The sequence below is a fragment of the Capricornis sumatraensis genome, chromosome 13 (assembly GCF_032405125.1).
Source record: "Capricornis sumatraensis isolate serow.1 chromosome 13, serow.2, whole genome shotgun sequence".
In the NCBI taxonomy this organism is placed as follows: Eukaryota; Metazoa; Chordata; class Mammalia; order Artiodactyla; family Bovidae; genus Capricornis; species Capricornis sumatraensis.
Window position 1 is genome coordinate 64,021,233 of NC_091081.1, and position 24,096 is coordinate 64,045,328.

At 39.3% G+C, this 24,096-nt stretch overlaps 1 protein-coding gene across 1 annotated transcript; it reads left to right on the forward strand.

Moving 5' to 3' along the window:
* Window positions 1-8,031: 8,031 nt before the first annotated feature.
* Window positions 8,032-23,336, forward strand: CCDC28A (coiled-coil domain containing 28A). Its single transcript, XM_068985375.1, has 6 exons — window positions 8,032-8,154; window positions 12,246-12,445; window positions 15,839-16,002; window positions 16,811-16,965; window positions 18,017-18,039; window positions 22,859-23,336. Exons 2-6 carry the CDS (start codon window positions 12,288-12,290, stop codon window positions 22,911-22,913), a joined length of 555 nt encoding a protein of 184 aa, XP_068841476.1. The 5' UTR covers window positions 8,032-8,154; window positions 12,246-12,287; the 3' UTR covers window positions 22,914-23,336.
* Window positions 23,337-24,096: the final 760 nt, after the last annotated feature.

A 24,096-nucleotide genomic window follows, 5' to 3' on the forward strand; every position in this document is an offset into this window, starting at 1 on the left:
GTGGCCACAGGACTGGAAAAGGTCAGTTTTCATTCCAATCCCAAAGAAAGGCAATGCCAAAGAATGCTCAAACTACCGCACAATTGCACTCATCTCACACACTAGTAAAGTAATGCTCAAAATTCTCCAAGCCAGGCTTCAGCAATACATGAACCATGAACTCCCTGATGTTCAAGCTGGTTTTAGATAAGGCAGAGGAACCAGAGATCAAATTGCCAACATCCGCTGGATCATGGAAAAAGCAAGAGAGTTCCAGTAAAACATCTATTTCTGCTTAATTGACTATGCCAAAGCCTTTGACTGTGTGGATCACAACAAACTGTGGAAGATTCTGAAAGTGATGGGCATACCAGACCACCTGACCTGCCTCTTGAGAAACCTGTAATGTCAGGAAGCAACAGTTAGAACTGGGCATGGAACAACAGACTGGTTCCAAATAGGAAAAGGAGTACATCAAGGCTGTATATTGTCACCCTGCTTATTTAACTTATATGCAGAGTACATCATGAGAAATGCTGGACTGGAAGAAACACAAGCTAGAATCAAGACTGTTGGGAGAAATATCAATAACCTCAGATATGCAGATGACACCACCCTTATGGCAGAAAGTGAAGAGGAAATAAAGAGCCTCTTGATGAAAGTAAAAGAGGAGAGTGAAAAAGTTGGCTTAAAGCTCAACATTCAGAAAACGAAGATCATGGCATCCGGTCCCATCACTTCATGGGAACTAGATGGGGAAACAGTAGAAACAGTGTCAGACTTAATTTTGGGGGGCTCCAAAATCACTGCAGATGGTGACTGCAGCCATGAAATGAAAAGACACTTACTCCTTGGAAGGAAAGTTATGACCAACCTAGACAGCATATTGAAAAGCAGAGACATTACTTTGCCAACAAAGGTCCGTCTAGTCAAAGCTATGGTTTTCCCTGTGGTCATGTATGGATGTGAGAGTTGGACTGTGAAGAAAGCTGAGCCCCGAAGAATTGATGCTTTTGAACTGTGGTGTTGGAGAAGACTCTTGAGAGTCCCTTGGACTGCAAGGAGATCCAACCAGTCCATCCTAAAGATCAGTCCTGGGTGTTCATTGGAAGGACTGATGCTGAAGCTGAAACTCCAATCCTTTGGCCACCTGATGCGAAGAGTTAACTCATTGGAAAAGACTCTTGATGCTGGGAGGGATTGGGGGCAGGAGGAGAGGGGGACGACAGAGGATGAGATGGCTGGATGGCATCACCGACTTGATGGACATGACTTTGATGAAGTCTGCGAGTTGGTGATGGATAAGGAGGCCTGGTGTGCTATGATTCATGGGGTTGCAAAGAATCGGACACGACTGAGCAACTGAACTGAACTGACTGAGTGTTTTACACATGCTGCCCCTGTTCTCCATCAAACCTCCTGAAGATGTAAAATACAATGCTTTCCCCTTGGTTTTCATAATGATTAATTTACCTAAAGCTTTGAGCTTGTCAGGGATTCATTCTGATGTTTTTTAAAAAGATTTTGTTTTATTTTTGGCTATCCTGGGTCTTCATTACTGCATGTGGGGTTTATCTAGTTGCAGCAAGCAGGGGCTACTCTTTGTTGTGGTGCACAAGCTTCTCATTGCTTTTCAGGGCAGACTCTTAACCACTAGACCACCAGTAAAGCCCTATTTTGACATCTAGAAGCCTGGTGGGATATGTGTGTGTATGTAATTAGAGCCACACTAACAATGATAAATTGAATAGACTTCTTTGCTCCTTTTAAGTCCTTCTTCCCATCATTTTGACTCTTCTTCCCACCTTTTTTTTTTTTTTGCTGTCCACTTGCAACACTTCCACCCCCATCCTCTACCACAGTGAAAAACTTTCTCCGATTTATTATACAGAATGGTTCAATTTTCTTAACTTCATATTCCCAAACTCAGTGTTGTGTCCACCTGTGCTTATCCAACACTCATTATTGTATTATGACACATATGGGCCATGTACCTAGAGTCTCATCCTTTATTTTTTGCCCCTATATAAATGTTTATTTCCCCCATTAATAGGAATTACAGCAACTCCTTAAAAGATAGAATGATAACAGTTTAGGCCTTATGTAACATTTTAAAATTTCCTTGTTGCTTTACTACCTTCCCCCACCCCACCCTCCCTCCCTCCTTCTTTTCCCTCCATCCACACCTACAGGTATTTCTTAGCAATCTTGTGGTTTGTTGTTGTTGTTCAGTTGCTAAGTTGTGCCTGACTCTTTGTGACCCCATGGACTGTAGCACTCCATGCCCCTGTCCTCCACTATTTTCCTGGAGTTTGCTCAAATTTATGTTCATTGAGTTGGTAATGCTATCTAACCATCTCATCCTCTGCTACCCCCTTCTGTTGCCTTCAATCTTTCTCAGCATCAGGGTCTTCTCCAATGAGTCAGCTCTTAACAGGTGGTCAAAGTACTGGAGCTTCAGCATCAGTCCTTCCAGTGAATATTCAGGGTTGATTTCTTTTAGGATTGACTGGTTTGATCTTCTTGCAGTCCAAGAGACTGTCAATCTTCTCCAGAACCACAGTTCAAAAGCATCTATTCTTTGGCTCAGCTTTCTTTATGATCCAACTCTCACATCTGTACATGACTACTAGAAAAGCCATCAGTTCAGTTCAGTTCAGTCGCTCAGTCGTGTCCGACTCTTTGTGACCCCATGAATTGCAGCACGCCAGGCCTCGCTGTCCATCACCATCTCCCAGAGTTCACTCACACTCATGTCCATAGAGTCCGTGATGCCATCCAGCCATCTCATCCTTGGTCGTCCCCTTCTCCTCCTGCCCCCAATCCCTCCCAGCATCAGAGTCTTTTCCAATGAGTCAACTCTTCGCATGAGGTGGCAAAAATACTGGAGCTTCAGCTTTAGCATCATTCCTTCCAAAGAAATCCCAGGGTTGATCTCCTTCAGGATGGACTGGTTGGATCTCCTTGCAGTCCAAGGGACTCTCAAGAGTCTTCTCCAACACCACAGTTCAAACGCATCAATTCTTTGGTGCTCAGCCTTCTTCACAGTCCAACTCTCACATCCATACATGACCACTGGAAAAACCATAGCCTTGACTAGACAGACCTTAGTCGGCAAAGTAATGTCTCTGCTTTTGAATATGCTATCTAGGTGGATCATAGCTTTCCTTCCAAGGAGTAAGCGTCTTTTAATTTCATGGCTGCAGTCACCATCTGCAGTGATTTTGGAGCCCAAAGAAATAAAGTCTGACACTGTTTCCACTGTTTCCCCATCTATTTCCCATGAAGTGAACTGTGGTGTTGGAGAAGACTCTTGAGAGTCCCTTGGACTGCAAGGAGATCCAACCAGTCCATTCTGAAGGAGACCAACCCTGGGATTTCTTTGGAAGGAATGATGCTAAAGCTGAAACTCCAGTACTTTGGCCACCTCATGAGAAGAGTTGACTCACTGGAAAAGACTCTGATGCTGGGAAGGATTGGGGGCAGGAGGAGGAGGGGACGACTGAGGATGAGATGGCTGGATGGCATCATGCACGTGAGTCTGAGTGAACTCCAGGAGTTGGTGATGGACAGGGAGGCCTGGTGTGCTGCGATTCATGGGGTCGCAAAGAGTCGGACACGACTGAGTGACTGAAATGAACTGAACTGAATTGATGGGACCGGATGCCATGATCTTCGTTTTCTGAATGTTGAGCTTTAAGCCAACTTTTTCACTCTCCTCTTTCACTTTCATCAAGAGGCTTTTTACCTCCTCTTCACTTTCTGCCATAAGAGTGGTGTCATCTGCATATCTGAGGTTATTGATGTATCTCCCGGCAATCTTGATTCCAGCTTGTGTTTCTTCCAGTCCAGCGTTTCTCTTGATGTACTCTGCATATAAGTTAAATAAGCAGGGTGACAATATACAGCCTTGACATACTCCTTTTCCTATTTGGAGCCAGTCTGTTGTTCCATGTCCAGTTCGAACTGTTGCTTCCTGACCTGCATACAGGTTTCTCAAGAGGCAGGTCAGGTGGTCTGGTATGCCCATCTCTTTCAGAATTTTCCACAGTTTAGCTTTGACTATATGAACCTTTGTCAGCCAAATGATGGCTCTGCTTTTTAATACCCTGTGATTTTGGAGCCCAAGAAAATAAAATCTGTCACTGCTTCCACTTTCTCTAACCCTAATCTTGCTTCATGACAATACTACTGAGCCTCAACTAAAATTCAGCAACAAGAGAGAAAACTGATGGAATGATTGTAATAGAGTAGAGCTAATTAGCTGGTCCACTGTATCCTTTGCTTTCTGGCTGAGTCTATAATACAGCACTTCTTCTAAAGCCCGAGTGCTCCTATGACAAGACTTGGAGAAAGGATACTGGAAGGATGCATTGTTCTATATCTTGCAAATGACCACTCACTAATCCTGTTCACTGCTCCTGCCCTTAAAAAGGACATGTGAATATGAAACTGGATACAAAACCTTAGTTTCGTAGAATCACAGGAAGAAACTATCCCAAATATTAGGTTTTAAAAATAATCACTCAGGCAGACAACAACTTCCCAAAGTGTCAGAATTAGCTCCTTCATTAGATCCCTCGGTATGAAGACTTCGGTACCCAAACACAAACCGCCCAGCTGGAAAACGAGCAATTGCTTGGGCATTAGTGATGCCATCTGACTGGCATTATGACTGGGCCTAGATCTATGGACTTTGGGGTTTAAAGAAGGATTATTTGAATGACTTTACCTTCAGAAATAAAATCAGTGAGCTTCATTTGTTTGTAACACATACATTTGAGTACCTGCCTTATGTCATGTTCTATGTAATGCACAAGGCAAAGTGGTTTAAGATACAAAAATAAACTAAAAAATAATATCTGTCCTTAAGGAACTTAAAGCCTACTGAGGGAGACAGATTAAGCAAAGGCCATATATGTGAGGACTTTGTAAATGTCCAAGTCTGTAACTTTTCATGTCTGTTGTTTACCCTCTTGTTGTTTTACGAAGTAGCTAGCAGTAAAACACTTACAATTTAAAGGATCTCTCTGTTTACTTTGGGAACCTACACTAATGCTTAAGATGTACATCTTAGAGTAGAGCGAAGTCCAGAACACCCCCAGTGGCATTCTTTCAGTTCCATGAATATGGCAAGCTCATTTCTGCTCTAAGACTTTTTTACTAGCTGTTTCCTAAGCCAGGCATGCAAAGAAGCATTAAGACTGATCTGTCTTGGCCTGGGCATTCTGGCATGGGAGGAAAAGGAGACAGAGGAACCCTTAGAAAAATCACAGATAGGTTTCTAAGTTAAAAAAACTCTTTCCTAAAAGAACCACAAGGGACAATAAAGTGGTGACTATTTTCTAGGTAGAGCAGCCATTTGATTTGGGTTGAGGTACCTTTTCCTTTGGAATGTAATCTCCAGGGGAAAAACAATGTCTGACTGCAGCTCAACAAAGATGCACAACAGTGGCTTCCAAACCCTCTCATTGCCCACGATCTTACAGAAAAATATTCCTGAGTCAATAAAATGTGGAATGATGACACATGATGCTATTGGAAATTTGAACACTGACTGCATCTTTGATAATATTAAGTAATTATTGCTATTTTAGGAATAATGGTGATATGTGATAAAGCTTTTAAAAGATCATACTGAAATATTAGAGATTCAGTCATGTCTGGGATTTGCTTCAGTGTATTACTGGGGAGAAGAAAATGTCATGGGAGGACTATAAATAAAACGAGATTGGCCATGAATCAACAGCTAGATGTCGGTTGCATGGGGATTCATTATACTATTCTGTCTTTAGTACATGTTCAAAATTTTCATAAGAAGAAGTATTTTTGAAAATATGCTATAGAGTACATTAGTGGCAGGTGAGGGGATTGGTCTTGTTGATCACAGCTCCTATTCTGGAAATATCTGCTTTCTTTAGGAAGAAAGTATCTGATTAGAGTAATTTATACAAGGTGTGCATTTAACAATCCAAAGCAGAGATTTCTGAAGTATAAAGGAAAATCTAGTAAGTCTCAAAGAACAAGATTTCTTTCAAGCCTCTATATTTCAAATAAAAGAAATCGCAGAAAATTGTACTTCTATGACTCTATCTCATGTCACTCTGTCCCTAAGCCAGTACAATCCAGGCACACTGACCACTGGCCTCCTCAAATGTGCCAAGCTCATTTGTACCTAAAGACATGTGGTTTTACCATATGTTTTGTCAAAGAATGCTCATCCCACTGGCTGGCTCCTGTGCTTCATTCATCTCAACCTCCCCCACCAAAGTTGCCTTTTCAGGAGGGCTTCCCCAGCACTCCATCTTTAGTACCCCAACCGTTACAATAACTATGACCTTAAGCTGTTATTTCAGAGCACTTATCACTAAATGAAACTGTCTTATTTGCCTAATTTATTGTCTGTCTCCTCTATCAAGGATATAAGATTTCTGACGGTAGGGCTCTTGTTCATCTTGTTCATGGATGTCCCCTGATTTTTTACAAGTGTCCAGCCAAAAGAGATATTAAATACAGAACTTTGAACATGGAACTATGTAATTTGAAAGAATACCTTTTTGTGCCCTTATGTTATATCTGGGGTTGCAAATACAAATGCCACAGGGCTTAGATGGGTACTAAATGCATGGGTCTTAGAGAAAAATAGAGATCATCTGAACTTATCTAAAAGAGTAAGCTGCTCTTGACTACTACTGTTGCCAGGCTACAGTGCAGATCTCGTGTGGTCAGATCTTCCCATTTATTATTGGGATGACAAATAGATGCGTTGACATAGCTCAAAATTAAACCCGTTTATAAGCTCTGCTCATACAGATAAGACAATTCAGAGATGAGTTGAGATATTGAGAACAGATACTGAGAAGATCACACTCTACAGCATTGCTCGTAACAGCAAAAAATGGGAAACAACAAAATCACCCATCATTATGGGAATCCTCAAATAATTTGGAGCAAGCCTATTTGATAGAATACAGTACAATTAAGACAAATGAAGTCTAGACATCTATATTCATGTAAAAAGATATCAAAAACATACAATTGGGTGACAAGTCAAGTTGTAGATCAATATACAAAATATAATAGTATTCATGTAAAACTAGAAACCAGGATAACTGCGTTTGTCTTTGCTTTGCGTATCTGGCATGGATATGATGCCAGATACAGTTTCACCATTAGCAATGATGGAGAAGTACGTGCTGCTTTCTCGTCTCTTCAGTCTAACAGTTTACGAATCTAAAATCTCCCCATCCTCGCGCCCCCACCTCCCCCGCCCCGCCGCCACGGAGAAGGCTATCCAGACCAGGGAATGAAACACGGATTCGCCCCTCACTTAGGAGAGTTCGATCTCTCTAGTTCTCAATTCCTTCTCCAGAGGCAGTATGTGTAGAGACGAACAGCCTTGGCGAAAGAGAGACTTGGATTTATCAGCCTTTTTCAGTGTCATATTCTTCATTTCAAAACGCAGATTCTAACACCTACCTTATAGACTTTAGTGAGGTTTACAGTTAACGTGTCAAATGACTAACAGTAGCTATTTATAGTAGCAGTAATAGAATTTCATTTAAGGGCTCAGCATCAGGGTCGCTAAACAGAATCACGGTTTTTCACGCTGCCTTCCAACCAAAACTGATTTACTTTGCTTTATCCTGGTGATGTTTCAGAAACAATCCAGAACAGTTGCTATGGCGACACTCTGGTTCCGCCTCCAAGCTCGTTCGAACAGCTTGCTGGGAATTGTAGTGCGTGGGAGATTACACTCACGGAGGGGGCGGGGCAGCTTCCGGAAAAGGTATATTTCCGGTTCTTGCCTTCACACCTACCCTCCTTATCCTCCCCGCTCTGGGCCATTGAGCCCAAAATAAAAGCCCATCTATGTGTCTTCCTTTCCATGCTTGTCGAACTTACAGTTGAAGACAGGATAAGGGAAGCAATGTGATGCCAGGGCGGTAGAAGGGAGCCGCACAGGTGGTACAGGAAGAGGCGGGGCGCCCTCCTAGGGCGCGGAGGCTCTGCCTCCTACATCACTTCCGTAAACAAAGAGCACTGTGGAGGCGCAAGGTCCGGGATGTGACCCCGGCTCGAGCTGCAGCGGTAGCGTCGGCGGCTGCGGCGGTGGCTTCAGAGGCCCCGGGGTCTTTGCAGGGTGAAGAGAACCACGATCCTCTTTCTCCTCAGGTATGAAGTGGAAACAAAGGCACCTCCCCAGTGTCCCTTGTACGCCCCTCCCATCACTCTCTCTGGCCACTACTGGATTCTGGGCGGTGAAGGGTCTCCGTGACGGCTGATTGGGGAAGGGAAATGAGGTGAAGTCTAAAGAGACTCTTAGTGGTCTTTCTTGGAGGCTGTGAGTTCCTGGCTCTCAAAAGACTACGAGCTGTGTTCTGTGAAGGTCTTTTCTGAAAGGTTCCATGCTGCTTGGTATACAGGAGGAATTTCGGTGCTCCTGTAGTAGTGATGTTACTTCCCAACACGGGTAATTTTCGAGCCCTTCCCCCTCAGAACATCTTAGTTTAGACCACTCTTGGTTTATTTGCGTTGCTTTACTTCCTAGTTTTCTTTCTTTTTTTTTTCTTGTATCACCAACTGTGTATAAGCGTCATTAAATTCGAAAACCAGTTTGTTTATGTGTAGCATAAATGCATAAGATCCTTGCCGCTAAGAACTGATATCCCATCTTCTGTGTTGTTATTTTTTAATTGTAATAATTTAATTTGTGTTGCATGCCGAACCAACCCCAGAAGGTCTGTTCTGTTACTGAAAATGCTTCTTAAAGGAAAAACCGTTAACCAATATTTAAGCAGTTTGTTCTCTGCGCTTACAGACTGGGCAATACAGCCTTTCCTTTACAGCCTTTGGTTCTTTGGCAGTTTAGCTCCAGTTATGATTGTCTAGAGTCAGCCGAATAAACTGAGTTCAGTGGTTTAATAACAGTGCTAGTAGCACACACACAAAAAAGTTGTTTTTATTAAAATTCTCAAGTAATTACTTTAGGAGTGACATCAGTGTATTTGAGTCTTTTTGAATGGTTATTGTTGTTTAGTCGCTAAATGGTCAGAAGACTCTTTTGCGACCCCATAGACCATAGCCCACCAGGCTCCTCTCTCCATGGAATTTTCCAAGCAAGAATACTGGAGTGGGTTGCCATTTCCTTCTCCATTGAATGGTCATAGAATGATTAAATTCAGCACAGCATAGTCAAGACCTAATGCTGCTAAGGCTTTTTGCCATCTGATGAGACAAGTAATCATATAAATTTCTCATCTTATGATACATGAAACAATATAATTAGGAAGAGTTGAATTTGCTGCTAAGTCACTTCAGTCATGTCTGACTCTGTGTGACCCCATAGACGGCAGCCCACCAGGCTCCCCCGTCCCTGGGATTCTCCAGGCAAGAACACTGGAGTGGGTTGCTGTTTCCTTCTCCAATGCATGAAAGTGAAAGTGAAAATGAAATCGCTCAGTCATGTCTGACTTTTAGCGACCCCATGGACTGTAGCTCATTCTCCACCCATGGGATTTTCCAGGCAAGAGTACTGGAGTGGGGTGCCATTTATGCATAAGTAAAAAGGAAATGTAGAAGGATGTTTTTAGATAGGTGGCTGAAAAGAAAATAAAGCTGGTTAATACATCAAGTTAAGGGATAGTACTGGGTAAATTCCCTTGTGGCTCAGCTGGTAAAGAATCCTCCTGCAGTGTGGGAGACCTGGGTTCAATCACTGGATTGGGAAGATCCCCTGGAGAAGGGAAGGGAAAGGCTACCCACTCCACAATTCTGGCCTAGAGAATTACATGGGTCTATGGGGTCACAAAGAGTTGGACAGGACTGAGCAACTTTCATTTTCATATATAGTCTCTCTGGAAAAACCAACTGTAATTTCATAGTGTAACTTTTTAAATGAACATTCTTTGGCATTGCCTTTCTTTCGGATTACCTTTTTTGGAAGTACGTGAACCATGAACTTTCAGATGTTTAAGCTGGATTTAGAAAAGGCAGAGGAACCGAAGATCAAATTGCCAGCATCCGTTGGATCATTGAAAAAGCAAGAGAGTTCCAGAAAAACATCTACTTCTGCTTTATTGACTATGCCAAAGCTTTTAACTATGTGGATCACAACAAACTGTGGAAAATTCTTAAAGAGATGGGAATATCAGACAACCTGACCTGCCTCCTGAGAAATCTGTATGCAGGTCAGGAAGCAACAGTTAGAACTGGACATGGAACAACAGACTGGTTCCAAATTGGGAAAGGAGTACGTCAAGGCTGTATATTGTCACCCTGTTTGTTTAACTTATATGCAGAGTACATCATGTGAAATGCCAGGCTGGATGAAGCACAAGTTGGAATCAAGATTGCCGGGAGAAATATCAGTAACCTCAGATATGCAGATGACACCACGCTTATGGCAGAAAGCAAAGAAAAACTGAAGAGCCTCTTGATGAAAGTGAAAGAGGAGAGTGCAAAAGTTGGCTTAAAACTCAACATTCAAAAAACTAAGATCTTGGTGTCCAGTCCCATCACTTCATGGCAAGTAGATTGTGAAACAATGAAAACAGTGAGAGGCTGCAGCCATAAAATTAAAAGACACTTGCTTCTTGGAAGAAAAGCTATGATCAACCTGCTCCTGCTGCTGATAAGTTGCTTCAGTCGTGTCCGACTGTGTGTGATCCCATAGACGGCAGCCCACCAGGCTCCCCCGTCCCTGGGATTCTCCAGGCAAGAACACTGGAGTGGGTTGCCATTTCCTTCTCCAATGAATGAAAGTGAAAAGTGAAAGTGAAGTCGCTCAGTAGTGTCCTACACTTAGTGACCCCATAGACTGCAGCCTACCAGGCTCCTCCATCCATGGGATTTTCCAGGCAAGAGTACTGGAGTAGGGTGCAATTGCCTTCTCCGATGATCAACCTAGACAGCATATTAAAAAGCAGAGACATTACTTTGCCAACAAAGGTCTGTCTAGTCAAATTGACCTATGGTTCTTCCAGTAGTCATGAATGGATGTGAGAGTTGGACTGTAAAGAAAGCTGAGTGCCAAAGAATTGATGCTTTTGAACTGTGGTGTTGGAGAAGACCCTCGAGAGTCCCTTGGACTGCAGGAAGATCAAACCAATCAATCCTAAAGGAAATCATTCCTGAATATTTATTGGAAGAACTGATGCTGAAGCTGGAACTCCAATACCTTGGCCACCTGATGTGAAGGACTGACTCATTTGAAAAGACCCTGATGCTGGGAAGGATTGAAGGCAGGAGGAGAAGGGAATGACAGAGGATGAGATGGTTGGATGGCATCACTGACTCGATGTACATGAATTTGAGCAAGCTCTGGGAGTTGGTGATGGACAGGGAAGCCTGGCATTCTGCAGTCCATGGGGTCACAAAGAGTTGGATGCAACTGAACTTTTTTTATATTGGCAAAACTAAATGTATATAATAAAATTTCATGTTTCCTTGGAAGTAGAGAAAGTAAATTCAAAATAGTCATGGAACAAGTTTAACTTTACAGAACAGTTTTTGTCAAGGAACTAGAATAAGTATTATCTCTTGGGAGAAACTGAATTTCTATGTGGTAGTTGAAATAAGGTTTCTGGTTGCTAGTTAAAATGCAGGTACCTATGTCAGCTGCGAGGGATTGGGGGCAGGAGGAGAAGGGGGTGACAGAGGATGAGATGGCTGGATGGCATCACTGACTCGATGGACATGACTTTGAGTGAGCTCCAGGAGTTGGTGATGGACAGGGAGCCCTGTCGTGCTGCGATTCATGGGGTTGCAAAGAGTCGGACACGACTGAGCGACTGAACTGAACTGAACTGATGTCAGTTATACATCTGTTTAAATCTAGTTCTTTTTCAAAGAATACATTTTAGAAGGAAAACTTAAAGACCACCTAAGGCTTGAGTCAGGCTGAATGATTTGGTGTTCAGGTGTCACACCGTTTCTATAACGATATAGGTTTTTGAGGGCAAGGACTATGTGTTGCTCAGTACTGTCTCACCAGTGCCCAACATAGTGTCTGACATGTGGAAGAGAGTAAATATTTATGGGATGAACTAGTAAAATGATGAACAAAATTTCTTGTCTAACAGGTAGTTTTGGTTAGGGCTTCTGTGTATTTAGTACAGTAAATTAAGCTCAAGGATCCTTGTTCTAACTTTCTTTAATGACCTCTGAAGTTCTTGATCATCTTTCAGCCCATAAAGTGGGTCTTTGAACCCCTTTCATTTTGGCATCTTATAGCATATATGTATAAATCTGCTGTATTTTCTTAGGTCATAACAAGCTGGCCTGGGTGCAGTAAGGAGCTTAAGACAATGGAGGAGCGCAAAGTGAAGAGGAGAAGTCCTAAGTCTTTTAGTGCCCACTCTACTCAGGTTGTTAATACCAAAAAAAATGCCATTCCAGTTAGTAAAAGCACGGGGTTTTCAAATCCTGCATCCCAGTCAACTTCACAGCGACCAAAGTTAAAAAGGTGAATTCTTCTCTTTTACATTATTATAGCAAAATGCTATTAAAGTAAATGCTAAATCCACTCAGTCTTATAACACTCTTTTTTATCTTGGTTTGACTTTTGAGGCACATACTATATGTGATTTAGAAAAAATTTTATGAAGGTTACAGTGTACAGAGATTAAAAAATGCAGAATGAATGATTGGCTTTAAGGCTCTTTGTCTCATATTAAAATATACAGAGCAAGAGAACTTGTAGACAAAGTTGATGAGCTAGCCAGAAATGGAAAAGAGGTATGTGGTGGTTGTGTTTTACACTGAATATTTGTGCTTTAGTTTTTTTTTTTAATAATGAATTCATTGTTTTAATAGAAATGATTTGTATTTATTGTAAATATTTAAACACAGGAAAAATTAAAAGAACAGAAGAACACTAAAATTCCACCACCTGGAAGTAATCACTATTAACATTTGGTGAACATCGTTTGTCTTAAAACTTGAAAGGAAGCGGGGGACAAGTTTGAATGTGTTATGTATTACTGCTGCATATATGTATTTTGTAGTGGTAGATATTTGGAAAGCAAGATAATATCTTTAGAGAAAAAGCACTTCATAACCTCCATCCTTTAGGTAATTATGATTAAATAAACTTCCAGCTGCAAGTTCATCATGAGAGTCAGTTGAGGAAGTAACGCTGTGACGCTTTGTAGCCGCTAGATTTACACAAAAGAAGAGGGCTGTCTTGGTGATGATCTCACTCTTTTTGAGGAAGCCAAAGAGACATAACCAGAGACACTTGGAAAAGAACATTCCAATAAGGACTAAATGAAAAACAACAGGAGTTACAAGGGCTTCTGGAAAGGAGTTTTCCTCCTGGAGGAGTTTAATTTAGAGTCAGATTTTGAATATGGTTATGGTTGGTGGAAAAAGAGGGCCAAGAGATTTGCAAGGAGATCACTCCTTTTTCCAGATTTTTGCATCAGTTTATTTGTAGCTCATTGTCATTTTCTACCTGGTACTTTTATTCCTATATGCCATTCTAGAATGTAGGCTTCCTGATGCCTGGGGCTTATGTGCCAGACATTTAGAGTAGGACTTGGCACAAAGTGTAATTTCAGTGGGTACTTTTTAATTGAATTATTTTAAAATAAAGTGAAACAGCATGACATGATCAAAAAACTTGAAGTAGGAAGGGACAGATTTATATTTTCTTTTTTGAGAGGGTTGTTAAATGATGAACTGATGCAAAACAGTTACTTGGATAAAGCTTCCAGTCTGAAAAAAACCAATTTGCTACACCAAGACCTTATATTCTGTAGTAGTTTATCTTAGATTTTAATGTGAGTATGAATCTCCTGGGGATCATTTTAAAATGTAGTTTCTGAATCAGTTAGTCTGAGATGGGGCTTCAGATAAGCATTTCTAGTAAGCTCACATGTAATAGAGATGGTACAGGTCTTAGCACTAGAGTAGCAATCTAATATCATATACATATAAAATTACAAATCTTGCTTTGTGAAGAACTGTTACTGACCTACTGTCAACAGCCCATGTGTTCTAAATTGATTTCAAGAGAATTAGTTTTGTCTTGCTACCTTCCCCCCACACCCACAGCCCACCCTATAATCTGACCCAAACTGTAGTGAGTACAGTTGTGGGGAAGATGTCTTCACACAACATAATGCAGAAAGTAATTGAGTACTCAGTATATGTGTACTTCAGGATCTGTAGTATGTGTTGGGGTTATAAAAGTAACCCCTGCTCCCAGTTAGTCTTTCATTCACAGACCACCTTTAGGAAGTTTCCTCTGCTGCCCCTAGGCTGAATGAACTGTTTTTTCTCTTTGTTCCCATATCTCAATGTGTGTAGCACCATCACTCAAGTGTTTGGGAGCCTGGGATATGATGCTGCTGCTGCTGCTGCTGCTTCTAAGTCGCTTCAGTCGTGTCTGACCCTGTGCGACCCCAGAGAGGGCAGCCCACCAGGCTCCCCCGTCCCTGGGATTCTCCAGGCAAGAACACTGGAGTGGGTTGCCATTTCCTTCTCCAATGTGTGAAAGTGAAAAGTGAAAGTGAAGTTGCTCAGTCGTGTCCGACTCTTAGCGACTCCATGGACTGCAGCCTACTAGTCTCCTCCATCCATGGGATTTTCCAGGCAAGAGTACTGGAGTGGGGTGCCATTGCCTTCTCCGTGGGATATGCTAGGCATGTATAATAATAATCAGTGTCTACTAAGGGCCTACTAATGTCTGAAAGGGCCTTCCTGAGGAAATCACATTTAAAGGATGTGTGGGAAGTAGCCTGGGACGATGCTAATGTAGGCAAAGGATTAGCTGAAAGTAGATGAGAGAATGGATTTCTAGGAAGCAGAAGAGATTCAGAATGTCTGGAGCATTGACAGAACAAGAGGATTCCTGAAGGTTATTGGACTACTAAAGGGTTTGAATTAAGTCAATTATATGATCTGATTTTACTTTTTAAAAATTGACTTGACTGCTCTGTGGGCAAGGAAGGGGGACTCAGACAATACACAGAGGCAGGGAGACCAGTTGGGAAGCTGTTGGACTTGTTCAAGTAAAGAACAGTAGCAGTGGAGAAGGAGAGAACCAGAAAGCTTATAGAGAGCTTTATGGATATAATCAACAGGACTTCCTGCCTGCACATGGGAACCATAGGGAGCTGGAGGAGTCAAGGATGATAACAGACTTTAGCACTCCATCACATCATGATTGCGAATTTATGTCTGTCTTTCTCCTTAGACTGGGCATGCTTCAGTACAATAACTGATGTCCTGTGCATGTTCATGTACTCAGTATCTGGCACCAAGTCAGCTACAGAGTAGGGGCCTCATAACCACTTACTGGACAACCCATGGTTCGGGGAACAACTGAGATAAGGTTTAGATGAGAAAGCAGAATGTTTCCTGAGAAATGAAATATGAAACATAGGCTAGTAAGAAGACTTACTAATTCTCTTTTCAGTTATTTATTTGCATATCTAAAGAATTAGCATACTGGAGGAAAAGAATGTCCCCTGGAGGAGGAAATGGCAACCCACTCCAGTATTCTTGCCTGGAGAATTCCAGGGACAGAAGAGCCTGGCAGGCTACAGTCCATGGGTCACAAAGAGTCAGACACGACTAGCAGCGGAGCACGAAGATCTATACTCAAACTTTTTACATACCTTAATAGCTCTAGTTTACATTTGTTTGAGATTTTCACAGCCTGTTCTTCTGGTTTCTGCCGTGAAATGACTGCTTTTACTTAGTATTATTTTTATCCTTATGTCTTGTTTTTATGGAAAATTCCATTTAACTCACTAATTTTGCTGAATCTAGAACAACCTGAAAAAATGGAATGATCTCTTTTTAAAGATAATCACATGCAGTTGATTTTTTCATTGCCTCCTTTTAACAGAGTGTCGAAGGAAAAGGCCAGACCTCCTGGTGGAGAAGGCAGAGGCGCCCAGGCAGCCCCAATCCAGCACTCCTTCCTTACCGACGTCTCCGACGTCCAGGAAATGGAGAGGGGCCTGCTCAGCCTGTTAAACGACTTCCATTCTGGCAAACTCCAAGCATTCGGTGATCCACAGTGTTTCTGTCCACTCTTTTCCTTCTCAAGATATTTGCATCATATTTTCTGCATGTATTTGTCATTCTTTTTTTAGAAGTGTCAGGTTTTTTTTATTAGAAAAGTCCGGAGGCATAAAATGCAGTCATCCTAGATTTCATTTGTCATGGGATATAATTTACCTTTTAAAGTTTCAGGAGAAAAGATTTTTTTAACAAGGGTTGATTAGTTGAAATGTTAAAGTAGGATTGCTGTTGATGGATTAAGTCTCTTGAAAGTATAACGAACAACAGGGACATTCTTTGTCAATTAAAATATTTTAGATTTAGTGTTTTCAATTTGGAAAGACTCGATTATTTTTCTTTGAAGCCTAAACTTGTTTCTTGCTCACGAGTCCTGATTTTCAAGAATTTCATGACTGAAGTTCTTATAAGACTCTTAATTCCACTCAGATTATTGTAAAATTCTGGGTTACTTAATTCTAATGGCTTTTGTCAACTAGGACATGAATAGATGGTGATAACACTCCTACATATGATATTATTATTAAAAATTTTTTTTTTAGCTAAAAGCATTCTTATATTAAAAAAATTTTTTTCTATATAATTTTTTAATGCCTGATCATGTTTTAGATTATTGTTTTCTTGATCAGGGATTTGATTTATAATTTTACACAGAAAATATGTAGTCATTACAACGTGATTTACAAAAAGAAAGAAAACTGATTTCTTTTATGTACCTAGACTTTAGAAGTTTTTCCTCAAGACAGTTAGTTTAACCTATCCTAATCTTTATTAATGTTCTGGAATGTTCCCCCAGGAAATGAATGTTCCATTGAACAGATGGAACATGTTCGAGGAATGCAGGAGAAATTAGCTCGCTTGAACTTGGAGCTCTATGGGGAGTTAGAGGAACTTCCCGAGGATAAGAGAAAAGCAGCCAGTGACTCTAATCTGGAGAGGCTTCTGTCTGATGTGAGTACCATCGTCTTTTTTTTAAATTCTTTTTTTAGTCAAAATATGTATTGAGATAAAATTCACCATTTTAATCATTTTAAAGTATAAATTCAGTGATTTTTAGTATACTCACAAAGTTGTACAGGTATCACCACATCTAATTTCAGAACATTTTCATTACTCCAGAAAGAAAGCCTATACCTCTCCATTCTCCCCTCTCCCCATCCCACAGCAACCACCAATTAATCTTCTGTCTCTATAGGTTTGCCTACTCTGCACATTTCATATAAATGGAAGTCATAAAATATGTGACTCTATATGTCTGGATTCTTTCACTTAGTGTAACATATACTGTTTTTTAAAAAAATTTATTCAAAGGAAATTATATTTACATCTAATATTTTCTGAGATGCTGGCAAATCTAAAAGTAAAAATATTTGCTTCTGTACATATATAAAGGATCTTAAGATATAAAAGTATCTCAAAAGATCCTGGCATGATTAATATATTTTGCATTAATTACTCAGGTGGTAGTTCCATATACATTTGGTGTTTATTGTAATTTAGTGCAGGGTCTCCATAGAACTGTATAACTTTAGGCAATTTAATGTTTTTGTAACTCAGATTTTTTCCCTCTGTAAAATAGGGATGATTAATTCTACTTTCTACTAAAAGTGTATCATGTGAAATCTTTTTGTAATCCATAAAGTTTTTAAAGATTTTGATCATTAAAATGGCAACTTTTTTCTTTTAAAACCTATCAGATGATTATAGTTAAGAATAGTTTAAAAAAAAAACAAGAATGGTTTTAAGAATACTTATAAAGCTGCTTTTTTTATCATAAGGTTTTAACTTTTCTCATATTCTTATTTCATAAATACTAAAGCTACTTTATTATTAAGTGACTTTCTCAGTCTAAAAAGTTTTGGAAAGTTCTTTAATATTTTGCTTTTTTATTTAAAGAAAGTTTAAATGAGAAATAATTTCTTTAATATCTGATTAACAAGTATCTACTTATGATATTTATGTTATAAAAATGAAAATTAAATTTGTTGCTTTGTGTTTACAGCTAGAAGAATTGAATTCTTCCATGTATCCTTTGCTTAGTATCAGCAGTGAAAAGTTTACAGATTGTAATTTTTGGTGAATAGTACTAATGAAGTGAAGAAGCCTACTATTATTTACTGGGGCCATCTCTTTTTCCTTTTGGTTTCTAAATGGAATTTCCTAATTGTTTTGTATGCTTAAAAATTTTTTTTTCTATCATTTGTGCTTTGCTTTGTATTGTTTTTGGAATTTTAAAACAAAATTTTAAATATTTTAATCAAAAGAATTAAGAATTAGCCTAGTTGCCATATACATTATTTTGAGTCTTAGATTCTGAAGATAAATGGGAGTGGGATAGTGGACATAATAGACTACACTAAATTTAATGTTAACGCATTAAAAAAGGTGTAGTATGGGGTTAACTTAAAGGAAATCACCCAGGCACATGTAAAATATTCATGTTTTGACATTCCAATTTAGAGCATTTATTTCAAGAACTTTTTAAAATGTATTTTTAAATGTAGTGATAGGCACAATATGAAGTATGTAAGAATAAAAAAAAAGATCTTGTCTATATAGAATAATTTCAGAAGTAAGGCATCTCTTTAAACCAAATAATGAGATACTGGTTATAGAGTCAAGAGATCTGATTTTCAAAATTTGATTCCATATTTTGCTAATGTAAATTTTGGTCGATTGTTTAACATCTTAGAGTGTCCTCTGTAATTTGAGATAATTGCTACATGTAATGATGTGTATATGAAAATTTCCAAACTATATGTTATAGACTATGTATTTTAAAAATATTTTGCTATTATTGCTATAGAATATACTATTTCTAGCTGCTAAATTGTATAATAACAACAATGAAGAAATAGGAAGATAGATACATATGTAAATCCAGTAGTAGTAACTAATATCTAACCTTTATTGAATACCTGTTATTCACCAAGTATTATATGAGCATTTTACATGCATTATCTCATTTGGTCCTCCCCATGAAGGTAGGTAGTTCTACCCTTCATTTTACAGATGAAGAAAACACACTTCTAAGAAGCCACATAAACTGTAGGGAGATATGGATATGAGATATCATTGTCAAGAAAGACTTTAATACAGGGATAAGATATGAGTTAATTAGGAGGCGTTTCTCAAGGGATAGTTCCTAATTCTTTTTTTATATTCTTTTTATAAAAATATATATATGTTTTAATTTGGCTGCACTGGGTCTTAGTTGCAACATGTGGGATCTAGTTTCCTAACCAGGGATTGAACCCAGGTCCCTGCATTAGAAGTGTGGAGTTTTAGGCGCTGGACCACAAGGGAAGTCCCTTTTATATTTGTTTTAAGCTTCATATTCTATGCTTTATATTCTTTCTTATATGCTTATGACACATAATTCCTATCCTCTTTTCTGAGTTTTTGTTAAATATTTAGACTTATTTGTCTCACCACCTTCCTCAGTTCAACCCCCACATTTAAACAAGGCATGGTGGTAGAGTACAAGAATGTGGGCTTTGGATTGCTTGGTTTCAAATGTTGGTAAGCAGCTGTAACCTTGAGCAAAGCCTGGCAACCTTAGTTTCCTCATCATTAATGTTCTCTCTGTAATCATACTTTCCCCTCCTAATTTTGCTCTCTATAATCAGTTATTGGTTTTGTTCAGTCACTAAGTCATGTCAGACTCTTTGTGATCCCATGGACTGCAGCGTACCAGGCTTCCCTGTCCTTCACTATCTCTCAGAGTTTGCTCAAACTCGTGTCCATTGAGTCAGTGATGCAGTCCGACATTCTTATCCTCTGTTGTCCCCTTCTCCTCCTGTCTTCAATCTTTCCTAGCATCAGGGTCTTTTTAATGAGTTGGCTCTTCACATCAGGTAGCCAAAGTATTGGAGCTTCAGTTTCAGCATCAGTCCTTCCAATTAATATTCAGGATTGATTTCCTTTAGGATTAACTGGTTTGATCTCCTTGCTGTCCAAGGAACTCTCAAGAGTCTTCTCCAGTACCATAATTGAAAAGCATGAATTCTTCAGTGCTCATCCTTCCTTATGGTCCAACTCTCACATCTGTACATGGCTACTAGGAAAACCATAGCTTGGACTATACGGACCTTGGTAGGCAAAATGATGGTTCTGCTTTTTAATATACTGTCTAAGGTTTGTCATAGCTTTCCTTCCAAGGAACAAGTGTCTTTTAATTTCATGGCTGCAGTTAGTGTCCTCAGTGATTTTGCAGCCCAAGAAGGTAAAATCTATCACTCTTTCTACTTTTTTCCCCATCTATTTTCCATGAAGTGAAGGGACCAGATGCCATGATCTTAGTTTTTTGGATGTTGAGTTTAAAGCCACCTTTTTCACTCTCCTTTTTCACCCTCATCAAGAGGCTCTTTAGTTCCTCTTTGCTTTCTGCCATTGGAGTGGTATCATCTCCATATCTGAGGTTGTCGATATTTCTCCCAGAAGTCTTGATTGCAGCTTGTGATTCACGCAGCCTGGTATTTCACATGATGTACTCTGCATATAAGTTAAATAAGCAGATCGTCTTGGACATCTGAGTGCCTTCCTGAGTACGTACACTTGGACATTTGGGTAACCCTGAGTCCAACTCATGAATGACAAAACCAAAGAGAGACAGACAACTACAGATAAAGACTCCAAACCAGTGGGTCTCATTGGCAGAATGCATACTACTTCCACCTTAAAGTGACTGGTCACCCCTTAGGCCCAACTGAATGGGGGAGGCAGAAGTTGGTTAGTCTTAAGTATGGGTCACCCATTAGAGATGGTTCTCAAAGTGAAGTATGAAATAATACTTCATTGTTATGACTTTAGGAGCACCAGAATGAGGTGCATTCAACTATTTTGGGGCATTAAATAGGGGGAGGTGGGTGCAATGCAGTGTTCTTTTTATCCTTTATATTATGTTCCAGTTGTTAAGCTGAACTTAGGACACACTTGAAAAAAAAGTATTGGGATTTGAACATCACCTAGAAAAACTGGTTTCTAATCTACAGGGTATTGGGCTTTGGAAGAGAGAGGAGAGGGAAGAAAATAATTTTTATATATTTCTTTCCCCCATATATATTATGAAAAAAATAATTAAAATATCTTCCCAAAGATTTTAGGTAATTGAAATATATCCCTGGATATCTTTGAGCATTGTTTTCTGGAATCTACGTACAGAAGAAAGAGCAGTTTATTATCTGCTGAGCAATAGATAGGATTGAATAATTTTTATTAGTTATTTAGAGAGCCTAAGAAAAGGCTACAGTCCCTGACAGAACAAGTAGAAAAGTCTCTGCCTGCTAAGAATGATGATAAGTGGTCAAACATAGCCCTGTCATCAGTGCCCCTATTTTTTTAATGTTCAAGAGTATTTCAAAATCCTTTCTATTACTATAGCAGATATTGCTAATCAGTCATGGCACTGTCTGCCATTTAACTGGACAGGGACATGAGATTACTTGCTCTCTCTTAATTACAGTTAGTTGTCAGGCATTATCAGTTCTGTTTTATATTCTTTCATTCTCTACCCTCATCACCTGATTCTATAATATTTCAAATTTCTGTTCTCTGGAAACTCTAGAGTTGCACTGTTCAATATGACAAACACTAGCCAGGTTATCTACTGAGCACATGAATTGTGTCCAATATGGATTGAAATATGCTATAAGTATAATGTGCACACCTACTTTCAAAGATTTAGACCAAAAAGAAGAATGTAAAGTATCTTAATGTTTTTATAAAGATTACTTGTGAAATGATAATTTTCTAATTATTAGTATAAATAAGTATATTTTAAAAACTATATCTGTTGCTTTCATTATATTTCTGTTGGACAGTACTGCTGTAGACTTTAGACATTGCCACTAAATAGTTATTCTTCCTAAAACATCACTTTTATCTTGCCATTCCTGTTTCTTACCAAGTTCTTCACTGTGTCAGACTTTTTAAAGGCTCTCAATAATTTGATCACAACATATTCATCCTGTTATGTTTTTCATTATTTTTCATTCCCATCAAGTTGGGTCTCTGGATGCTCAAATTTATGCTCACCTTAATGCCTTTGTTCAGGTTGTACTTTCTACCTAGAGTTACTCTGGCCTACCCTTTCTCCTTATCAAATAACACTCAAGCTGACCACATTCATAAAGCATTTTGTTTGTACCTCAGACTAGCATTCTGCCTTGTTTCATCTTATATGTGTTAAATTTCAACCTTCCAACCGAAGGAGAATATCTTTGACAGCAGAGTTGCTAGCATTTAGTTGTCCACAGGATATATAGATCATTGTTTGAACTGGGTCTTGAAAATCAGGTGGTAAGTGAAAGGTGAAAGAGGGAAATAAAAGGCAGTGATTAGAAGGATAGGGAATAAACTTTGCAGGAATTCTATCCTATTTCCAATCTTCTTGAAGAATAGTCATAGGATTATAGGAAAGGTTTTAGAACTATGATGATTTTCTTCTATTTTATTCTTTTGGACTTTCAGAAAGAAATTATCTTCCCAAGGATCATAAAGTGGTGTTATCTTCTCAAGTGAATTTTGTTAATGCAGTAAGTTTTCATATTTACCATGAAGATGATTCTTGCTGCATTAAAGTCATTTTGTACTCTATTAGAACCAGGAACACAGTCTTGAATCAGTGACTTTAAGTCTTCAAATTCTAGACATAGTAAAATACTTCACTACTTTTAAAGACCGTCTTACCACATCCAAGTTTCTCAATAACAGCATAGGCACTTTCTCTTTAAACATATTTCTTTTTCTAATACCTCTGTCTCTTAGCTCTTGAATGTAATTTCCAGAAATGTAAAAAAAGTACTCATTAGAGAATGAAAATGTTCTTAACTGATGAATTCAGACAAAAACTCCATTTGGCAGATGCACAAGATGTTCCAAATACTTCCACCAGCTAAAATGAAATTCAGTTGCTTTCTCGTGGTTTGAAGAAAAGCAGCACTCTTTACTTTTCCAGCTGAATCCAGTAGCAGAATCATCTTCCACAATAAGGAATTAAAGTAATTAAAGTGCAAATACAGTGATTGCTTTCACATGCTGCTTTTAGTAAACTTGACTTGCCATAATTCACCTAACTGGAGGTCTAGGCCTTATTGAAGGCTTAATCAGGAAATGTGATACAGAGCTTTTGCTGCTATGCTTAATATTGTTGCCTTACAGGTTTATACTTGAAATGCACTGTGCTAAATGTTGTTGATGGGGCTGAAGGATTTATCCTTCCTGAGCTCATCAAACTTATTCCACTGTTGATAAGTTGGTGATGCACAGCCTTTTTGTGGCAGCCCAGCTTCAGTTTACATTAGACAATCAGTACACACACCTGGTGTGTTTTCCAGTGGCCAGTAACAAAATGTTGAATGAATATTTGTGAAATTTGCTATTTTTAATAAAGTGATTGTTTTAAATTAAAAACAGTCTCTCTGTTTTAGATAAACTTACAGTCTTCAGTCTGGGAATACAAGGGCTGGTTCAATCCTCAAAGGGTAAACTGTATTTAGAAAATTGAGGTTCTGTACCTTCCTTGCAAACCTTGCACCTTGTGCACATTTAAATATTGATAATAATGAAAAAGAGCCTAGGCTTTGATCTTACTTGACCTTGGTTTGAATCTCCATTCTGCCCCTTAGCTTTAGGTTCATATGTGTTTACTCAGTTTCTGTTTTTTGTTTTTAATCTAGAAAAATGTGGTTAATAACCAGCTTGTAATGCTTGTAATGCGGAGAAGGCAATGGCACCCCACTCCAGTACTCTTGCCTGGAAAATCCCATGGATGGAGGAGCTTGGTAGCTGCAGTCCATGGGGTCGCTCAGAGTCAGACATGACTGAGCGACTTCACTTTCACTTTTCACTTTCATGCATTGGAGAAGGAAATGGCAACCCACTCCAGTGTTCTTGCCTGGAGAATCCCAGGGACAGGGGAGCCTGGTGGGCTGCCGTCTATGGGGTCACACAGAGTCGGACATGACTGAAGTGACTTAGCAATAGCAGCAGCAGCAATGGTTGTAATGAGGAAGTAAAACACGTATATATAAGATCCTTAGCACGATAGTTGACACCAGTAATGTTCAGCAGTCAGTAGCT